The 16538-nt window shown below is 48.6% G+C and overlaps 5 protein-coding genes across 5 annotated transcripts; 2 read left to right on the top strand and 3 right to left on the bottom strand.

Moving 5' to 3' along the window:
• Positions 1-345: 345 nt before the first annotated feature.
• Positions 346-4283, bottom strand: N7518_006373 (hybrid sensor histidine kinase/response regulator; the record flags this gene model as incomplete). The annotated part of the gene is made up of 3 exons (XM_057187300.1): positions 346-596; positions 653-4134; positions 4216-4283. The coding sequence occupies 3 exons, from the start codon at positions 4281-4283 to the stop codon at positions 346-348; spliced, it is 3801 nt and encodes a 1266-aa protein (XP_057039003.1).
• An 860-nt stretch (positions 4284-5143) lies between these two features.
• On the bottom strand, positions 5144-5466 carry N7518_006372 (uncharacterized protein; the record flags this gene model as incomplete). Its single annotated transcript, XM_057187299.1, has 3 exons — positions 5144-5166; positions 5218-5401; positions 5452-5466. The coding sequence occupies 3 exons, from the start codon at positions 5464-5466 to the stop codon at positions 5144-5146; spliced, it is 222 nt and encodes a 73-aa protein (XP_057039002.1).
• A 1079-nt stretch (positions 5467-6545) lies between these two features.
• On the top strand, positions 6546-8333 carry N7518_006371 (amidase signature enzyme; the record flags this gene model as incomplete). Its single annotated transcript, XM_057187298.1, has 7 exons — positions 6546-6938; positions 6992-7108; positions 7159-7530; positions 7584-7698; positions 7748-7870; positions 7925-8113; positions 8164-8333. The coding sequence occupies 7 exons, from the start codon at positions 6546-6548 to the stop codon at positions 8331-8333; spliced, it is 1479 nt and encodes a 492-aa protein (XP_057039001.1).
• Positions 8334-9982: 1649 nt separating this feature from the next.
• On the bottom strand, positions 9983-11194 carry N7518_006370 (uncharacterized protein; the record flags this gene model as incomplete). The annotated part of the gene is made up of 2 exons (XM_057187297.1): positions 9983-10846; positions 10904-11194. 2 exons carry the CDS (start codon positions 11192-11194, stop codon positions 9983-9985), a joined length of 1155 nt encoding a protein of 384 aa, XP_057039000.1.
• A 528-nt stretch (positions 11195-11722) lies between these two features.
• N7518_006369 (uncharacterized protein) lies at positions 11723-16380 on the top strand (the record flags this gene model as incomplete). Its single annotated transcript, XM_057187296.1, has 5 exons — positions 11723-11756; positions 11819-11991; positions 12047-15269; positions 15320-15810; positions 15835-16380. The coding sequence occupies 5 exons, from the start codon at positions 11723-11725 to the stop codon at positions 16378-16380; spliced, it is 4467 nt and encodes a 1488-aa protein (XP_057038999.1).
• Positions 16381-16538: the final 158 nt, after the last annotated feature.

Raw genomic sequence — 16538 nt, 5'->3', positions numbered from 1 at the left:
AATTGGAATTGGTAGAGAAAGAATAACTGACAAGTTGCTGTAAAATATTGATAAACTCTGGGTAAATATCTAGAATGCTGAGAATGTCGGTTCCGAGATGAATGATCGAGGCCTTTGCGGAATGTGGAGATCTTCGTAACGTCTAGTCACTCTTGACTTGGCGGAATCGAATTTCGCTTCATAGAGAGAAAAGCTAGACTAGATCATTAGAATTATCTTTCCGAAAGGGTGCCTGCTAGTGTAATACCTTTTCCCCCCGGCTTGATAACAGCCTGTATTTGCATCAAGGCCTGAGCCTCAAGCAGTTAAGTGAGGAGGACACAAAATAAAGTGGTGCTAATTAGCTCACTCTACGTTCATTCGCCGTAGAATAGCCTGCAACTCCGGGCGTTTGACTGGCTTGACAAGGAAAGTGTCGACGCCCGAACCAAATGCCTCCTTCTGGGCTTCAACACTGTCGAGCCCAGTCAAAGCGGCGATGATTGTGGGGGGCATTGTTTGTTGTTCCGATTCAGTCATCTTGGCTCGATACTCTTTCTCTAAGCGACGTATTTGCCGGGACGCTTCAAGGCCATCCATGACGGGCATTGAGATGTCTAATTCATCAGCACCAAACAAATTTAAGAAAGAAAAGTTCGAACTTTGAACATACCAATGATAACAACCCGAAACTTTCCATGGTGTGCTTTATATACTTCAACTGCCTCTGCCCCGTTCTTGGCTGTCATATAATGATGATTGTCCTTCTTTGTGTAGGCACAAAGCAATTGGCGGTTCACATCATTATCATCAACCAGAAGGACGGATGGTCCGGGAGTCTCTGGTTCCGCCTCTACCTTAGAAGGCGAGGTCGGCTGGGCGGCATGTGCATCGTCTTCCAAATTTCCCTTGTGGGACGGGGATCGAGAAATCTGACTTTCTGGACTGCGCATTGTCTCCGTTGTTGGCCGCTTACCAATCTTCATCCTATCTTTAGGTGGATCACAAGCTGTAATGTCTAATGGTAGATAGGAGGACTCGGGCATTTCTACCCAGCGAGTCGGCTCATCAGTATTAGGCCGACCAGATTGTTGGTCGAGTTGTCGTTTTATACAAATATCCAATGCCCGAGCCAGTTTCCGGGGTCCACATGGCTGGCTAATAAACTCGAAGAGAGGTGTTTCGCCCCGGTTCTTGGCTGCAACGAACATTCTGTGTGCTTCCTCGGGGGACTGACAAATTACCACAACCGGTGAGCTGCGACCATCCCCGTTGGTGAGACCTGGTTTGAAGTCGAACAGGTTTCTTCCTTCAACATGCTCAGAGTCTAATTCCGTCTGGACAGCCAAGTAAAAGTCAAAGGAGACGTGTTCGCCCTCTAGGGAAGATACGCTTGTCACCTCCATATCAAACCAGTCCCGACACAGCCGCTCCAAAGATGAGTACAAGACGGTGTCTCGTTGAGAGCGGAGAGATGACCCGAACCCTAGGAGTCCGATTGTTTTTCCCTGAGTATGTTTCCGTGGTGAACTAGACGTAGACGAAGTGTCTGGACCAGGTGACGGGGTGAGTGGTGTCCGAATCGAGAGCTGAGTGCCAACTCCCTTTGTGGATTCAATTTCGATTGAGCCGCCGAGCAATCCAACAGCCTGGCGAACAATGCTCAGTCCTAATCCGCTCCCAGACGCAAGTGAATCCTCTTGCTTAAACGGAGTGAAGAGGTCGCTTTGCAAATATTCGGGCCCAATACCCTTCCCAGTGTCCTTCACTGTAAGAGTAACCTCAAATTCCTCTCCTTGATCCTTCGGCGCTTCCCTCTGGGATGACTTCAACCCAAGGTAGATGTAGCCTGAGGGTGTGTACTTGAGCGCATTACCGAAAACATTCATCAGGATGCGACGCCAAGCACCAGCATGTGTCCAGAAGTCCCATTCTGTATCTGGCTGGATGTCGAAAATGATCGTGACTTGGCTAGCCCGAGGGCCAACCTGATCCGACGTGCTCGCTGGACCAGCCCACCGCGAGGAAAAGTCGGCCAAGGCTGGAGGCGGCGCCTCGGGATGATTGTAAAAGCTGTATCCAGCGAACACACACTCCGTGACCTCTTCGAGAATCGCGTCCAGTTTGACGTGGGAGAAAGAAATATTCTCGCCGCGGTCTTTGCTTTGCACGCGACCCCCCTTGGTCGAACTGGCCGGTAAACTCGATTGATTCTCTCCCGACTTCCCACCCATGCGAGACCGTTTCTTCTGATACTTGTCGATGAACGTGAGATCAAGCAGACTGTTGATGGTATCTAGGAGGGTGCGACCACACGACTCGATGGTATGGACCATACCATGCTGCAGAGCATTCATGGCGGTGTCACTCAGAATGTCTGCCGTGCCCAGGATTCCATGCAGTGGGTTCCGGAGCTCGTGGGTGATGCTGCTGACAAGGTTGGTTTTAGCCTTGTCCGCCACCTCCACGTCGAGTCGACGAATTTCGGCCATGATACTATTGACAAAAGCAGAGATGTACACGAGCTCATTTTCAATGGTGAAACTGCGCTCCGGATCGTTCGTCCACACCAGTGTTCCGGCATACCATCGGTTTCTTTCCGAGTCCCATATGGGTAGAAGCAGAATATTTCTAGCATCACCGAAGATTTTTATCAGACTATTGGCATCTTGTTGGAATGTTGGCTTGCGTCGCCGTTTACTGGCGAGGAGTTGGTCTTTGGAGCGAGGCGCCCCGGAAGTCGGGGCGTGATCAGGCTCGGACGGATTCCGTGAGGGATCGCTATCTTCGGAAACCATTCCATTGGCGTTGTAAGTGAAGATCTTACCGTGGGGGTATCGCCGGATCAACGAGCTGAACAGAGGTTCTGGAACCACAACTGCTTGACCGGCCCTCGCCTGGTCGTTTATGCTCGACACCCTCGAGCTCGAAAAGCCCATGCATTCAGACACAAGATTTCTGTTCTTCTCACCCTTCTGGTCACCCTTGGTATAGTTGCGTTGGGAAGACGCAGAATCAGTACTTTCGTCGCTACTCGATGTCGGAGTTTTTGAGCTGGGGCCAGAGACCTTCCGGCTATGTTTGACGAGACTCCCAAAACGTTCGCTATTCGCATCGAGGAACATGACTCCATCGGCTCCAATCGACTCCCTGATCAAGTTGGCCGCGCGCGAGAAAACGTGTTTGACGCCGGTCGGAAAAGAGTCATCCTGTAGACTTTCGCCCGCAAGGACGCTTCGAACCGACCCATCCGCTTTGTTGACCTCTACGCTCGGCTGTTGTCTGCCTCGAGTATTGCTATCACTGTTCGATGAGGGCGCGGAAACATTGGTAGGAACCTTAGACGGCTGGCGGATGGCAAGGTCCTTCTCATTATTTTCCTTGGCGACCTGTTGCAGACCCTGTTGCTGAATATTCAACTGACCCTCGGTGGTCTCCCCGGACTGTTCGGAGGCGGCATACTGTGCATTGGCTTCCCGCCACGATCCGCGAAGGGTCGACCTGCCCTCAACGAAACTTCCTAGTCCGAGGATCATCCGTTCCGCCTGGCGACTTTTGCGAGTAGAGTGATCCATGGCCAGGTGTTCCATGATTGTTGCAGCCATGTCCTTCATAAACTGCAGATCATGTTGATCTGGGCCCGAGGTCCTTGGTTCATGGTCCATCACACTATAGGCACCAATCGTGAACCCTTTAGGGCTCACGATAGGCACTGCAGCATAGAAGCGCACATCGGACAACGCGTGCGGCAGTTGATGTGACCTGAACCGTTCGTCCTGCGTCATATCCAAAACAACCAACGAACAAGATTCGAGGACCTCGCCGGCTTCTGAATATTCCTTAGAGGGTAAATCTTCAACGTGCTGGCAAATGCCCCTCTCTTTCGGGAGCACACAGCAACCTAGCCGAAGCCGGTCGTGTTCGTCTCGGATTCTCCCACCGATTAGTCCCAAGGTCCGAGTTGCCTCTGCAACGACGTGTTGGTGGGTTTTATCGAATAGAGAAATCATGGCTCGTCGGGTGCCTAGACGCATGGCGCCTAGCTGAGCGAAGGAGGTCATGGCCGAATCCCGCGACGGTTGCGGGATGAATGTTTTCTCGCTGGCATGGTCGAAGGGGGCATAATGCGATACGGAAAGTTCGCGCGGAACATATCTGCCCAATGCCATATCAGTCAGTCATCTGTATCACCTGTGGAGGACAAGGAGACGCGATCCAGGATGAAAAAGGTCTTACTTGTAGAATTCCCGTTCCTGGGCCAATCTATAGTGTGACTGGACAGCAGCACCTTCGAGCGCGGCCATAGTGAAAATCCAGCGGACAGGCGCTTGGAGGAGAACATCTTTCTAAGGGGTTAGAAATAATATCAAATTCGGTACACAGCAAGAGAGCCCGAGGTGATTTCCAAGGCAGTGTCCAATGGGAGTTTCTGCAGCCCGATGGCTCTTGGCGGTAGATCGGATTTTTCCATGATGTCATCGAACCATATAACTGCCAAGGGATACTGAAAGGCCGTTATAGACATTATGTCATAAGCTATCCTACTTGTCCAGATGACCACTAATCGATCGATCTTTAAGATGTGCGATCCAATGATCGTACATTCTAGAAATACTACGAGTTTGATTCCTAGGAACGACCAAGAGCGTGCCTAGAAACCATACTATAGATCCTTGGGCCGGATATAATCCTAGGAACGTGAGTTTCACTCGCGAAATAATAAGCCGAATTCAAAATAGGTATCATCGATATAGATTTTAAGACGCGAGCAATAAGCCCGCAACACATAGAAATATATTGTGTGAAGACTGTTTGAAGAGAATTATATTGGTAAACGATCAACTGCCGACATGCATCTTCAACCATGCTTTCCAAGCTATCAGTAGAATAAATAAGAATAGACACCTAGTACAAATAGTATAAATCCTATAGTGGTGAAAGCTGAAGTTCGGGCAAGAAAATAACTTGCAGCCGGTTATTAAAGCACCAATTCGTTGAAATGAAATAAGTAGGGTGTTCATTTAATGTGATTGGCGGAACAGCATCCTCCACTCAAAAACAAGCGTATTCTTCTACTACTATGAACATATGCCTCGTACCCGACCCGCGGGATTAGGGGAGAGCAATTGGTACTGTAACATCGACCCATACCAAACAATATCCCTTAGTTTTGATGCTTAACTTGTTCTGCAAAATTGTAAGTAACTGACTATGGAGGTATCAGGTGTATGAACTTACCCTTGTGAACATCGGCCTTAACATCGTGAGACTTCTCGTCCTTCTTGTCGACAAGAGCATCCTTCGCAGCGGCGGCACGAGTGCTCAGCTTGGCATCGTCATCCTTTGCGACTTGCTTGTTGGTCTCCTTGGAAGCCTCAGCGCCAGTTCCCTGCACGGTCTCGGCAACATAGTTGGCGGCGTTCTGTATCCATGTGAGTTTGTGTTAGGGTAGGTGTGAGAAAATCCACCAACCTTGACGGTATCCATATTGAAGATAGAAGATTAGAAGATAAAAATTGGGTTAAGATTGTAGTAAGTTTTGCTTGGTTTGCTGAGTATAGGAAAAGTTCTATATCGCCGGAAACAGGCACTATTTATGTTGAGGTTGAACGCTGTCTAACATAGCACGACGTCATTCTTAATCGTCATACTCATTACTGCCCCAACCGGTTATTATGGTTCATAGACAGGAATAGTAACATATTTTCAAGATTCTTATCTAATTGTGACTGCATATTCTGGTTTTGGATTCGCCAATTTACGGAGTAATATCTAGGCGAGTTCCTAGTTGGTTGCTCCATGTATGCAGTTACGTAGCGGGCTAATTTTCGAGTCTATATTCAACTTCCTTTCATCTGGTACCTGCTCAAATATCCTATTATTTCCTGATTTGGTTGTATTGGCACTGACTCTAGGCATCAAAAGGTCTTATATATCTGATCAGACACGAGAGAAATTTTTGGTCAAGCGGCGTGACAATCGTATCCTTTTCTAGCGTTGAAAGCGGTCATTTTCGTCGTCAATTCTACAGGTCCTCATATTCTATGTGTAGTCTGTCAATGATACTCAATTAACTAGTTAATGTAAATTCAACGATCCTCAAGGTGTCGTCCATCGGGCTCCCGTGCGGGGCCAGCGCCTCAGATCGAAAGATCCCTACTAGTATGTTGAAAGAAAATTCCAGTCCCATTTCTGGTGCCTGGGACTTGATCAATTGCTGTGTCCTACTTTAGCCACTAAGTTCCACCACTTGCTATCCACACAGTTGCAGGCTACAATGTGGGAGCTAGATGAGTTGCTTTCTCAAGCGGCTTTGATACAAAGATGTTGCCTCCATCGGTGACAACGGGTGAACGTTTCGGAATCTCGAAGTAGTCATATGTTATCAGTAACTACCCTTAGGCTACTAGAATAAATACTGGGATATAATTGCTTCGCTTCGCTCCGCAATCAGGCAGCAGTATCTATATATACGTGCTCACACTATGCTAAAATGAATATCACCAACAAAGGCACTAGTAACTAATTTTACCCCTCACCTGAATCTCAAGTTCCCCAGCGCAGAAATGACCTTCAATGTCCTCACGACCAATGCGGTCGACCTGCAGCGTCTACTCGAAGAGAACAAGACCACGAGCGCTCAGATTGTGGAAGAGTATTTGACACAAATAGATCGCTATGAGCCTGCACTCAATGCGCTAATCTCTCCTGCCCCACGGGACAAAGTTTTCGCAACCGCCAAGGCTCGTGATGAGGAGCGCCAGAAAGGACAAACCCGGGGTTCTTTTCATGGAATTCCCATAGTTCTGAAAGATTGCTTTGTCACAGCATCGGAGCTTGGCATGAGCACCACAGCTGGGTCATATGCGTTCGTCGGAGCCAAGGCGTCAAAGAACGGAGCTATCACTCAGCGGCTGATTGATGCTGGCTTGATTATTTTGGGAAAGGCTAACATGACTGTTAGTATATGTTCGGTTTAATAAGGAAGTTTATTGGATTGACGTTGTTCTAGGAATTTGCTGGTATGAAAATGACCATGATGATGCCCGGTTGGTCTGCTCACGGTGGTCAGACTCTGTCGCCGTATGTTGGGAAGATAGGGGATAATGAGAAGATACTTGGCCACTCAGTGAGTAGAGGAAATCAAAGATGCCATTCTTTTGTGCTAATACTAAGCAGACTCCCGGGGGCTCATCCACTGGCTCTGCGGTCGCTGTAGCCGCTGGGTTTAGTCCTCTTGCCATGGCCACAGAGACCATAGGTTCCATCGTGACTCCGTCAACACGCGCCGGTCTGTATTCACTCAAGCCTACTACCGGAGTCCAGGATACTACTGGATTATATACCATGACGGAGTTCTTCGACAGTCCGGGTCCTATGGCAAAATCAGCAGCTGATGTTCGCGTTCTTTCTGAAATTCTACTCGGCCACTCGTTGAACTCCCCTCATTCAGGCTTCTGGGAAGGTCTTTCTGTGAGCTTCCTGGACCCAAAAATTTGGTGCATGTCACCGGACTATTGTAAGCAATACGAGGGTACAGCAGAGCAAATGGTACGTCACTCTTGTTTTATCACAATGTCCAGGGCTCTAACAGTTGCCTTCAGGTAGACGAGTATGAAGAGACAGTTTCCGCTCTACGAAGCGGAGGCTGTCCAGTTAAATACCCAATCCATTGCAAGGATCCCTCGGTCTTACCGAATACTATATTGCCAATTGCATGTGGGTTGCTCCAGTATCGGAGGAAGTTAGGATGGCTAACCACTTCTAGATTGGGACTTCAAGAATATCTGCATCCCTAGATTTATTCGCTCATTTGATGAGTGCTCTGTAACAAGCGTTGCAGATATCGTGAAGTTCAACAACGAAAACAGCGGAAAAGCCCTTCCAGCTCGTAAGTTGACGAAAGGACACGATCCTACAGTGGATAGCTACTAATACAACACAGCATTTGTCGAGCAGAATGATTTGGAAGGGGCAATGAACACTACTGAAGAAGAAGGAAAAGTGGATGAACTGAAAAACGACCTTCGTAAGGCCGCGAGAGACATTCTGGATGACCTATTTGACAAGGAGAAAATCAATATCCTGGCAGCTCCGGGAGACTCCCCGTTATGTCGTTATGCATCTGCTGCAGGTAATAGCTCATCAAGCGTCCATTTGAATCATCGTTGCTAATAAGATCAGGGTATCCTATCGCAACAGTCCCGGTAGGCCAGCTTCGCTATAATGACCGGCCGTTCGGTTTATGTCTAGTGGCCCAGGCGGACGAGGAGGAGACTCTTTTGCGGTTTATGGGAATGTACGAAAAGGTTGCGAAGCCTCGTCCGATTCCAAGGTTCCGAAATTTTGAATGACCGTGTCCTCGTCAAAAATGAGGATAGGAGGATCTTGCACTGTTGCTCACGGTGGATTAATCTATAAACTTTTCGCTCATCTTAACAATTACATCCATTTTACCTTTTCAGCCTACACTACACCTGCCAATTTCTAGTATTAGTCCAACACAGTCCTTCCACGTTCAGCACTTATGATAGATTAGGTGATCTCTAATTAACTAAATAGTGAAGAGGGGACTCTGCAACGGGAACAGCGGGGGCACCGACAGCGAAACAGGTGTAAGAGCAGAGTCATCACTAGGAGTAAACACCATAGGGTGACTACCTAGTATCAAGAATGCTTTTAAATGGATCACATGGCCGCTTAGTCATCCTATACTTCATTGAGTCGGAGTTATGTTTAACCGACGATAAGGTTTGCTCCTGGTCCACAGGTCTTATCTTCCCGTGATTGCGATAAGATGAGCCCCATATATACCTATACGTACCGGATTTTCCCTAGCGTGTGGGGCTTTCCTATTTGATCTGCCGCCGCTTTTATAAGGGTGCTCAGGCTCAGGCTCACTGAGTAGATGTCAGCACGGACTCAGATCAGTGATCATACTCAGTGATACTCAGTGTCCAATCAGTGAGCAACACTGATATACTCAGCCCAACCCAGACTATACCCAGAAGGGATTAGTCCCCACAGGGTCGTCTATACTATGATACTTAGTTCGTTGATAGCATTGCTGCTGCCCTCAATTTTTGGAGTACTACATCTTATCAAGGACATACGTCATGACGAAAGGGCGCAGGGCGGAGTAGAGAGCGCCATCCATTTCATGGTATTGCTTCCATCTTCCTTTCAATCCAGAGCGGCTCGAGCTTAAGATCTCAGATATAAAAGTAAACCGTATGGCAGCATTAGCATGTAATAATCAACATGTCTTCTATCCAAGCGCCTTTTACCTTATACATTTATGATCATCATAACTAGTTAGTTAGTTAGTTACACAGCCGTCTGTTATATAATCCGGCCGCATCCTTCCGCATGCCTCAGGTGTCTTCCGCCTCAGGTATCGTCCGGCTGTATTCTCCTGGGTGCCTCAGGCACGGAATAGTCGTGACTTCACTTGAGTCACTTCGGGCAGCAGCCCGTGATACTATCCTCCGAACTGGTGAGCTTGTTCCTAATTTACAACACAGGAATGAAAGAGGGAGTTATCAACGCGACGGCCTCGGCTGCTTGACCTTCTTATCGGTCAGTTCCGATCCGACGGTGATACAGTGGTTTAGGGTTCCAATTAGTATAATTTACTAAGTTACAAGTATGTTCTCCACTTGCAAAAAGTGCGGGGTAGACACTAGTCTGCCCCGAAACAAATTCAATTTGAAGCCTGACCACTGCTCATACTCATTCCCATGAGATCAACTAGCAAAAAGCAAGTCAGAAATCCGTCTGGATAACATAGGCTGCGGATAACATGGGCTGCGGACAACATAGACTGCGGATAATATTGTGATATGGATAACAGGGGCTGCGTATACCAGTGGGAGACGGCTGACAGTGGGAGGTGGATGACAGTGGGCTGCGGATGACATTAGGTGCGCAGATGACATTGGGAGGCGGATGGCAGTGAGAGGGAGGCGGATGACTGTGGGAGGGAGGAGGGAGGCGGATGGCTCTATCCGCGGGCGAAGATTGGAGAATAGCGCAATATGGCATCCTGCGTTGTTGCGCTGGGGCCTAAGGCCCAATTCTCCCCGGTAGCATTGGTTCTGGTCGCACCTGGTGCATGCTTCGCCTGTTTCCTAGAGCCCTGCTGGTTCCTACCCTTTCCCTGTCGCTTCCGGTTATCATGCCGTCTGTTTGGATTGAAATCCGGATCTTTTGAGTGGGGCCCGTAGGTATCATGGTCGGACTCGGGGTCAGAGTCTTGGTCTTCGGAGTCTGGTTCGGATTTGGGTTCTTCCAAATCAGGGTTTTGGGCCGGTTGATCTTGGAACTGTGGAGGGTCTAGCTGGGGCTCCAGATCGCAACTATGGACATTGATTGCCGACGCTCCTTCAATGGGAGAGAAATAAAGATTTCTCAGCGTCTCAAGTTGTGTAACTTGGTGGCCGAGAGCCACGATTCTGCCACTCCCGAGGGCCATGATGCAGCGCCGCAGTGCTGCGGCCGGTGCCCCTTGCCAGTACTTGGGTGCTGTCAATCGGAGCATTTCAGGGGTCACTCCAGACCCTGCAAGTAGGTAATGTTTCAGAAACATTGGGGTATACCCCGCATCCCCCTTGCCCGAGCTCTCGAGGTGTTCTTTGTACATGCCACTTGTTGGCATTTGTCGGCCGGGAGGCCATCTACCCGCCTGTCTTCGGATTCTGTCGGCTTTCTCAAATTCGATAAAGAAATCCAAGTCAGTCGGAACAAGAAGGAAACCCGGGTCATTATCTCTAACAAATTGCCCATGACACGAGCCACAGAGCAGAATCGCGTTTGATAATGACCTGAGGGAATAGTTGATAAGGCCCAAGTGGGCCCAGAGGTTGTCCTACACAGTAATTGTTGGCCACATACTACTCGAGTAGTTAGCGCCAGCGACACTCACTTGGGTGTCTCTTTTTCCGAACACATGGCAGGCTTGGGGGTCGGCCGAGGTGCAGGCCCAACAGTTTTTTCCTGAAATTCGAATGAGCTCCAGTTTAGTGGCGACCGAGAGTACGCCAGAACTGTGACTCCAGGCTTGTGAAGCGGATCTTGACGACTCCGATGCTGGCAATGAAATCGCCCTAGTAGGGGTTTGGGGAGTTTTGGGCGAGCGGGGCTCGCGGCGCTGGCGGTCTCTCACGGGGGATGGTGGCGGCGGCATAGCGGCGCGGTCTGCGTCTGGATCGCTCATGTTTCTGTCAGCGGTGCTCTGTAGAAGTGGTGTTTTGTAAGAGTGTTAGTACTTACGGGGTGGGAGCTGTTGTGGCCAGGTGTACCGGGCGCTCTTTCCTCGAGGAATGAGGCAGGTGCAAGTGTCCGACTGAGGAAGGCTTAGGTCGCCGGCGCGACAATAATAGTACACTCAGTGAGCACTGGGCTTACAGCTGATCGAATGTTACATTCGACCAGCTGTCGGTCGGTGAGCACTCAGTGATCAAATCACAGTGCTCAGATGATGACCAGTGAGTGGATCAGGGTGCTCACGGGATGATCAGGTGATGCTCAGTGAGCAGATCAGTTGATTATGTAATGGCTCGTGATCAAGTCAGGATACTCAGAGACGTGCTCAGTTTTACTCAGTGATCAAAAAGCGGCAAGAGGTGAGCACTAAAATGGAAGGGGAAAGGTCTCAAGTGCCAGGCATTATCCGATACATATGTAAAGTTCTCTCTTCTTGTCAACGCTTCATTGTGGCGACAGGATAGGCTGTGTCTTCAAAATGAGTGTCGTTGCAGAAGATATCACACTACCAGGTATCAATCATGTTTCCTGGTTGTCTTGACGAAATCAAAGCACTGACATATTGTTATTCTAGACGCGACTCTCGAGTCTCTATACCCCCTCTTCCAGCAATGCGATGACCGTCCCACCAAGCGGCGCAAGACGACCAAGCGGGGCGGCTCAAGGAGTCTGACACAAGAAAATGGGGTGTCGATGACAGGAGTACCTCTGGGCTACATTCCATTAGCACGGTTGACAATCTGCATAGTAGTTTGCCACATCCCGCTCTGAAGCAAAACAACTAATCCGTTACCCTCTGCAGAAACCCAGCAGGCACGAATACAAAAGGCCTCACGCCCCAAATTTCTCCACCTCCCGCGTTCCAATACTCATAAATGTTCGAAGCGTTCAGTTTCTCGATGAAGATCCGGACACTACGCCACAGCCAGAGTCGGCCGATGGCGGTCCCAATTGTATGGAGCTGGAACTATCTAGTCTCGATGAAGAAAAATTGCTATTATATCCGTGCAAGGATTTGAGGCTATTTGATCTCCTCAGGGAACTTCAGGCCGCCAGCAAACTTGCTCACGTGGATCAGTTCTTCAAAGATGTACCTACTTCCTGCTACCAGGCGCACCTACGTGCCTTACCAGATGGAGCAAGCTTTACTCTCGAGACGGTTGTTCTTTGGAGGGATTCTATTAAAGCACCGGGTTTGAACCGCTTGGGGAAAGCAGACCTGGAAGCCTTTACAAGATATGTGCTGCAGGAAAAATGTGTTCGCCCGTCTGTGTTGACAGACCTGCGCAAATCACGCGATGAAATGCTCGGAACCGTCCAAAAATGGTCTCCCCGAGAATTCTACAAGAATGTTCACGTTCCCAAGGCTACGGAAAGTTCGACTAATATCATATGCCCTGATTTGAAATGCAAGCTATTCCCATTCCAGAGAAGAGCTGTTCGCTGGCTTTTACAAAGAGAAGGAAGAGAAGTCGGGCCAAACGGTGAAATAATTCCCGTTAGAGAACGTCCAAAAAGTGACCTTCCAGTGTCTTTCAATTCCACAAGAGATGCCGATGGACAGGTCTACTACTTCAGTCATCTTTTCATGGTTCTGACAACGGATCTTTCCGAGTGGCGCGATGCCGCAGATAATCTGAAAGGCGGAATACTGGCAGAGGAAATGGGGCTGGGCAAAACAGTCGAAGTGATTGCGTTGATAAGTCTGAATAAGCGAGAAGAACATGTCGAAGCTGATCCCGACGGGTTGAAACATATTGGTGCCACTTTGATCATCACACCACCCGCGATTCTTGAACAATGGAAACAAGAGTTGAAAGATCATGCTCCCACTCTTCGTGTTCATCATTACACTGGCATCAAGCATTGGAGAGAAGCAACTGACGATATGATGGTCAAAGAGCTTGCCAAGTCCGATGTTGTTCTGACCACCTACAATGTCATCGCGAAAGAAATTTACTATGCGAATGAAGCTCCACAGCGAGCTCTACGGCACGAAAAGCGATTTGAACAGAGGAGGACACCCCTCATTCGCCTCTCATGGTGGCGTGTATGTCTGGATGAGGCTCAGATGATTGAGAGTGGAGTCAGCAATGCAGCGAAAGTAGCTCGCTTGATCCCTCGAGAGAATGCTTGGGTTGTGACTGGTACCCCACTGCGCAGAGACATAGACGACCTGTTTGGTCTCTTAATCTTTCTTCATTATGAGCCTTTCTGCTTCTCCGCCCCTTTGTGGAAACGGTTGTGTCTGTTTTTCGGGCCAGTCTTGGCAAAAATCATCAACACAATCGCTCTTCGGCATAGCAAAGGTCAGCTATTGGATGAGATTCGCCTACCACCTCAAAAGCGCATTGTGATCACTACTCCCTTTCCAGCTGTAGAAGAACAGAGGTACGGTCAGCTTTTTGAGAAAATGTGTGAAGAATGCGGTTTGGACGCCTCGGGAGCCCCCCTTGGAGGCAATTGGGACCCCGAAGACCCTGTAATTGTCGAAAAAATGCGTACCTGGCTAACAAGACTCCGCCAATCGTGCCTCTATCCTGACGTTTTTCTGCCTCAACATCGAATGTTAGGCTCCGGCTCTTTGCGAACTGTGGCTCACGTTCTAGAAGCCATGACTGAGGCCAACGAGGCGGCTATACGTACGGAAGAACGATCGCTCCTGTTATCTCAGCTTCGACGAGGCCAGCTTCTAGAAAATGCAAAACGCCGCCAAGAAGCCCTCGTCATTTGGCAGGAAGTATTGAACTATGCCACTCGGCTAGTTGAAGACAGCAGAGAGCAACTGCGCCTAGTGAAGACCAAAGGCGCTGCCGATGACAAAGACCAGGATATTCAGGATGAGGATGAGGACGAAGAGGACGAAGAGGCAGACAAGAACAGCCGCCTCGGTCAGTGTCGACTGAAGCTTCGAGCTGCACTCGAGGTCCAGCATATTGCAGTGTTCTTCACTGCGAACGCATATTACCAAATCAAGAGCGATACAAATTTAACACAGCCAGATTCGGATGAGTTTAGAGCGCTTGAGAAACTTGAAGATGAGTCCTATGAGGCTGCAAAAGCCATTCGGAAAGAGATGTTGACTGATATCTCCCGGAAAGTCGAGCGCTACATGAAAGAAATCAAGATTAAGGCACGAGACAAGAAATTTGTGATCATCCCGAAAATGGTTCCCCATCTCTACAGCAAAGGAATCGAGTCATACAATCTGCTCACCAAATTTGAAGATCTTTGTGACGCTCTTAACAAGCATGCTGAGCAATACAAGAAATGGCGAGATGTCATGGTCGGACTGGTCTCTCAGGCGCTTATTGACCAGGAAGAAGAAGCAAAGCTAGAGGGTGATGAGTATGAGCGGTCAACAAGACATCAAGATGAGATGTATGTCTACATGGAGGCTTTGAGGTCAATGTACAGCGACCGTCATGACGCTCTCACTGGTCAAAAGAATACTCTCATTTCCCACGAAACCAAAGCCGGAATCGTCCAGGCCCAACGAGGTGAGGGGCCCTCTCCGCAACTATTTCTGAAGATCATGGAAACTCGCAGTCAGCTTATGCCTGATCCTGATCTTGGATCGCTCCGCGGTATTGTCAGTGAGCTTCGCAAACTTATAACATCGCTGGAGTGGCAAGCCACTTCGGGCAATTCGCGTGCTCGTGCTGAACATAAGATCGTCGAAATGGTTCTGAAAAACGCCGGTCAAATGATCGCTGAGCAACTGAAAGTATCGGTCAAAATGAGTAGAGAAATTGCAACTTTCCGCGATACCATGAACAATCGACTGGAGTATTATCGTCACATGCAGCAGATTTCGGATACGGTGGCCCCATACGATGAGGAAAGTGCAGGCAAGCCGCTAGATGAATCTTCTTTTACCCTGATGTTGGAGCAAGAGGGTATTATCGAAGCAAAGATTGCTTCTCTCAAGTCTAAAGCAAGATATCTCCTTCACCTAAGAGATGATGCTAGCTCTGACAGTAATGTTCGAGAATGCATTATCTGCCAATCGACCTTCGAAGTTGGTGAGTATTGTCTGGATTTAATTCACACGCAGACTGACCTTTTGGTGCAGGTGTGTTGACTGTGTGCGGTCACAAATACTGTACTATCTGCTTGCGACTATGGTGGGCTCAACACAAAAATTGCCCGATGTGCAAGAGGAAATTGGTGCGTAATGATCTCCATCAGATCACCTACAAGCCACAGGAGCTAGTTGTACAAGAGGAAAAGACATTTGTCGAATTAGACCATGAGGGTCATTCCGAGAATGCGATCTACAGTGACATCAGCTCCGGCCATCTCAATGAGATCAAGAAAATTGAGTTGGAGGAATCTTACGGGACAAAGATGGACACTTTAGCTCAACACATCCTATGGCTGCGGGAACACGACCCTGGCGCAAAATCGGTCATTTTCTCTCAATACGGGAATTTCTTGTCGAGGTTACAAAGCGTATTCCAAAGCTCTGGAATAGTCAGCACCAGTATTGACTCTCCGGGTGGCATTGAGAAATTCAAAACAGACCCGGCTGTAAGCAACCTCGGCCATCCCTCATTGGACGCAGTACGCTGACTATTTATAATCTAGATTGAGTGCTTTTGTTTGCATGGCAAAGCACAATCATCCGGACTGAATTTGACCGTTGCAACCCATGTCTTTCTATGCGAGCCACTCATCAACACTGCCATCGAGCTCCAGGCAATTGCTCGAGTGCATCGCATTGGCCAAAATAGACCAACAACAGTATGGATGTACCTTATCTCCGGCACGGTGGAAGAATCCATCTATGAGATCTCAGTAACCCGACGCCTGGCCCACATCATGGAGAAAGAGAAGCAAGTCAAAACAGCACTCTTGACATCTCCTGCTGACGGCGATAGTGTTACTGAAGCGGCTATTGAATCTGCCAACTCGATGGAACTAGAAGATGCCACTCTCGCAAACCTGATGCAACGCGGCGACGTGGGTGAGATGGTGAAGAAGGATGACCTTTGGCAATGTCTGTTTGGCAATGTCAAGCGGAAGGATGACTCTAATACTTCGGCTGAGGCAGAAAGAGAGATTGGTCGGCTCTTGAGAGGCGAAGCTGCTGATCAAAGAATGGAGGATTTGAGAGACAGACTCCCACTATGATTTAGAACATCCTAGGTTTTGTTGCGATATAGACTTAATATTCACCTGCTTTTCCCGTCCCTCTTTCTTTTCTCTTATATACATATGTGGCTACATGAATTTATTGTAGACTCATTCATGTTGACTTCGTTTAGGATCGCACCTGCCAGATATAGATG

Source organism: Penicillium psychrosexuale, assembly GCF_028828465.1.
Source record: "Penicillium psychrosexuale strain IBT 29551 chromosome Unknown utg000004l, whole genome shotgun sequence".
Classification (NCBI taxonomy): Eukaryota; Fungi; Ascomycota; class Eurotiomycetes; order Eurotiales; family Aspergillaceae; genus Penicillium; species Penicillium psychrosexuale.
Note: the sequence above shows the minus strand (reverse complement) of the source record. Positions and strands in the feature narration are given on the sequence as shown.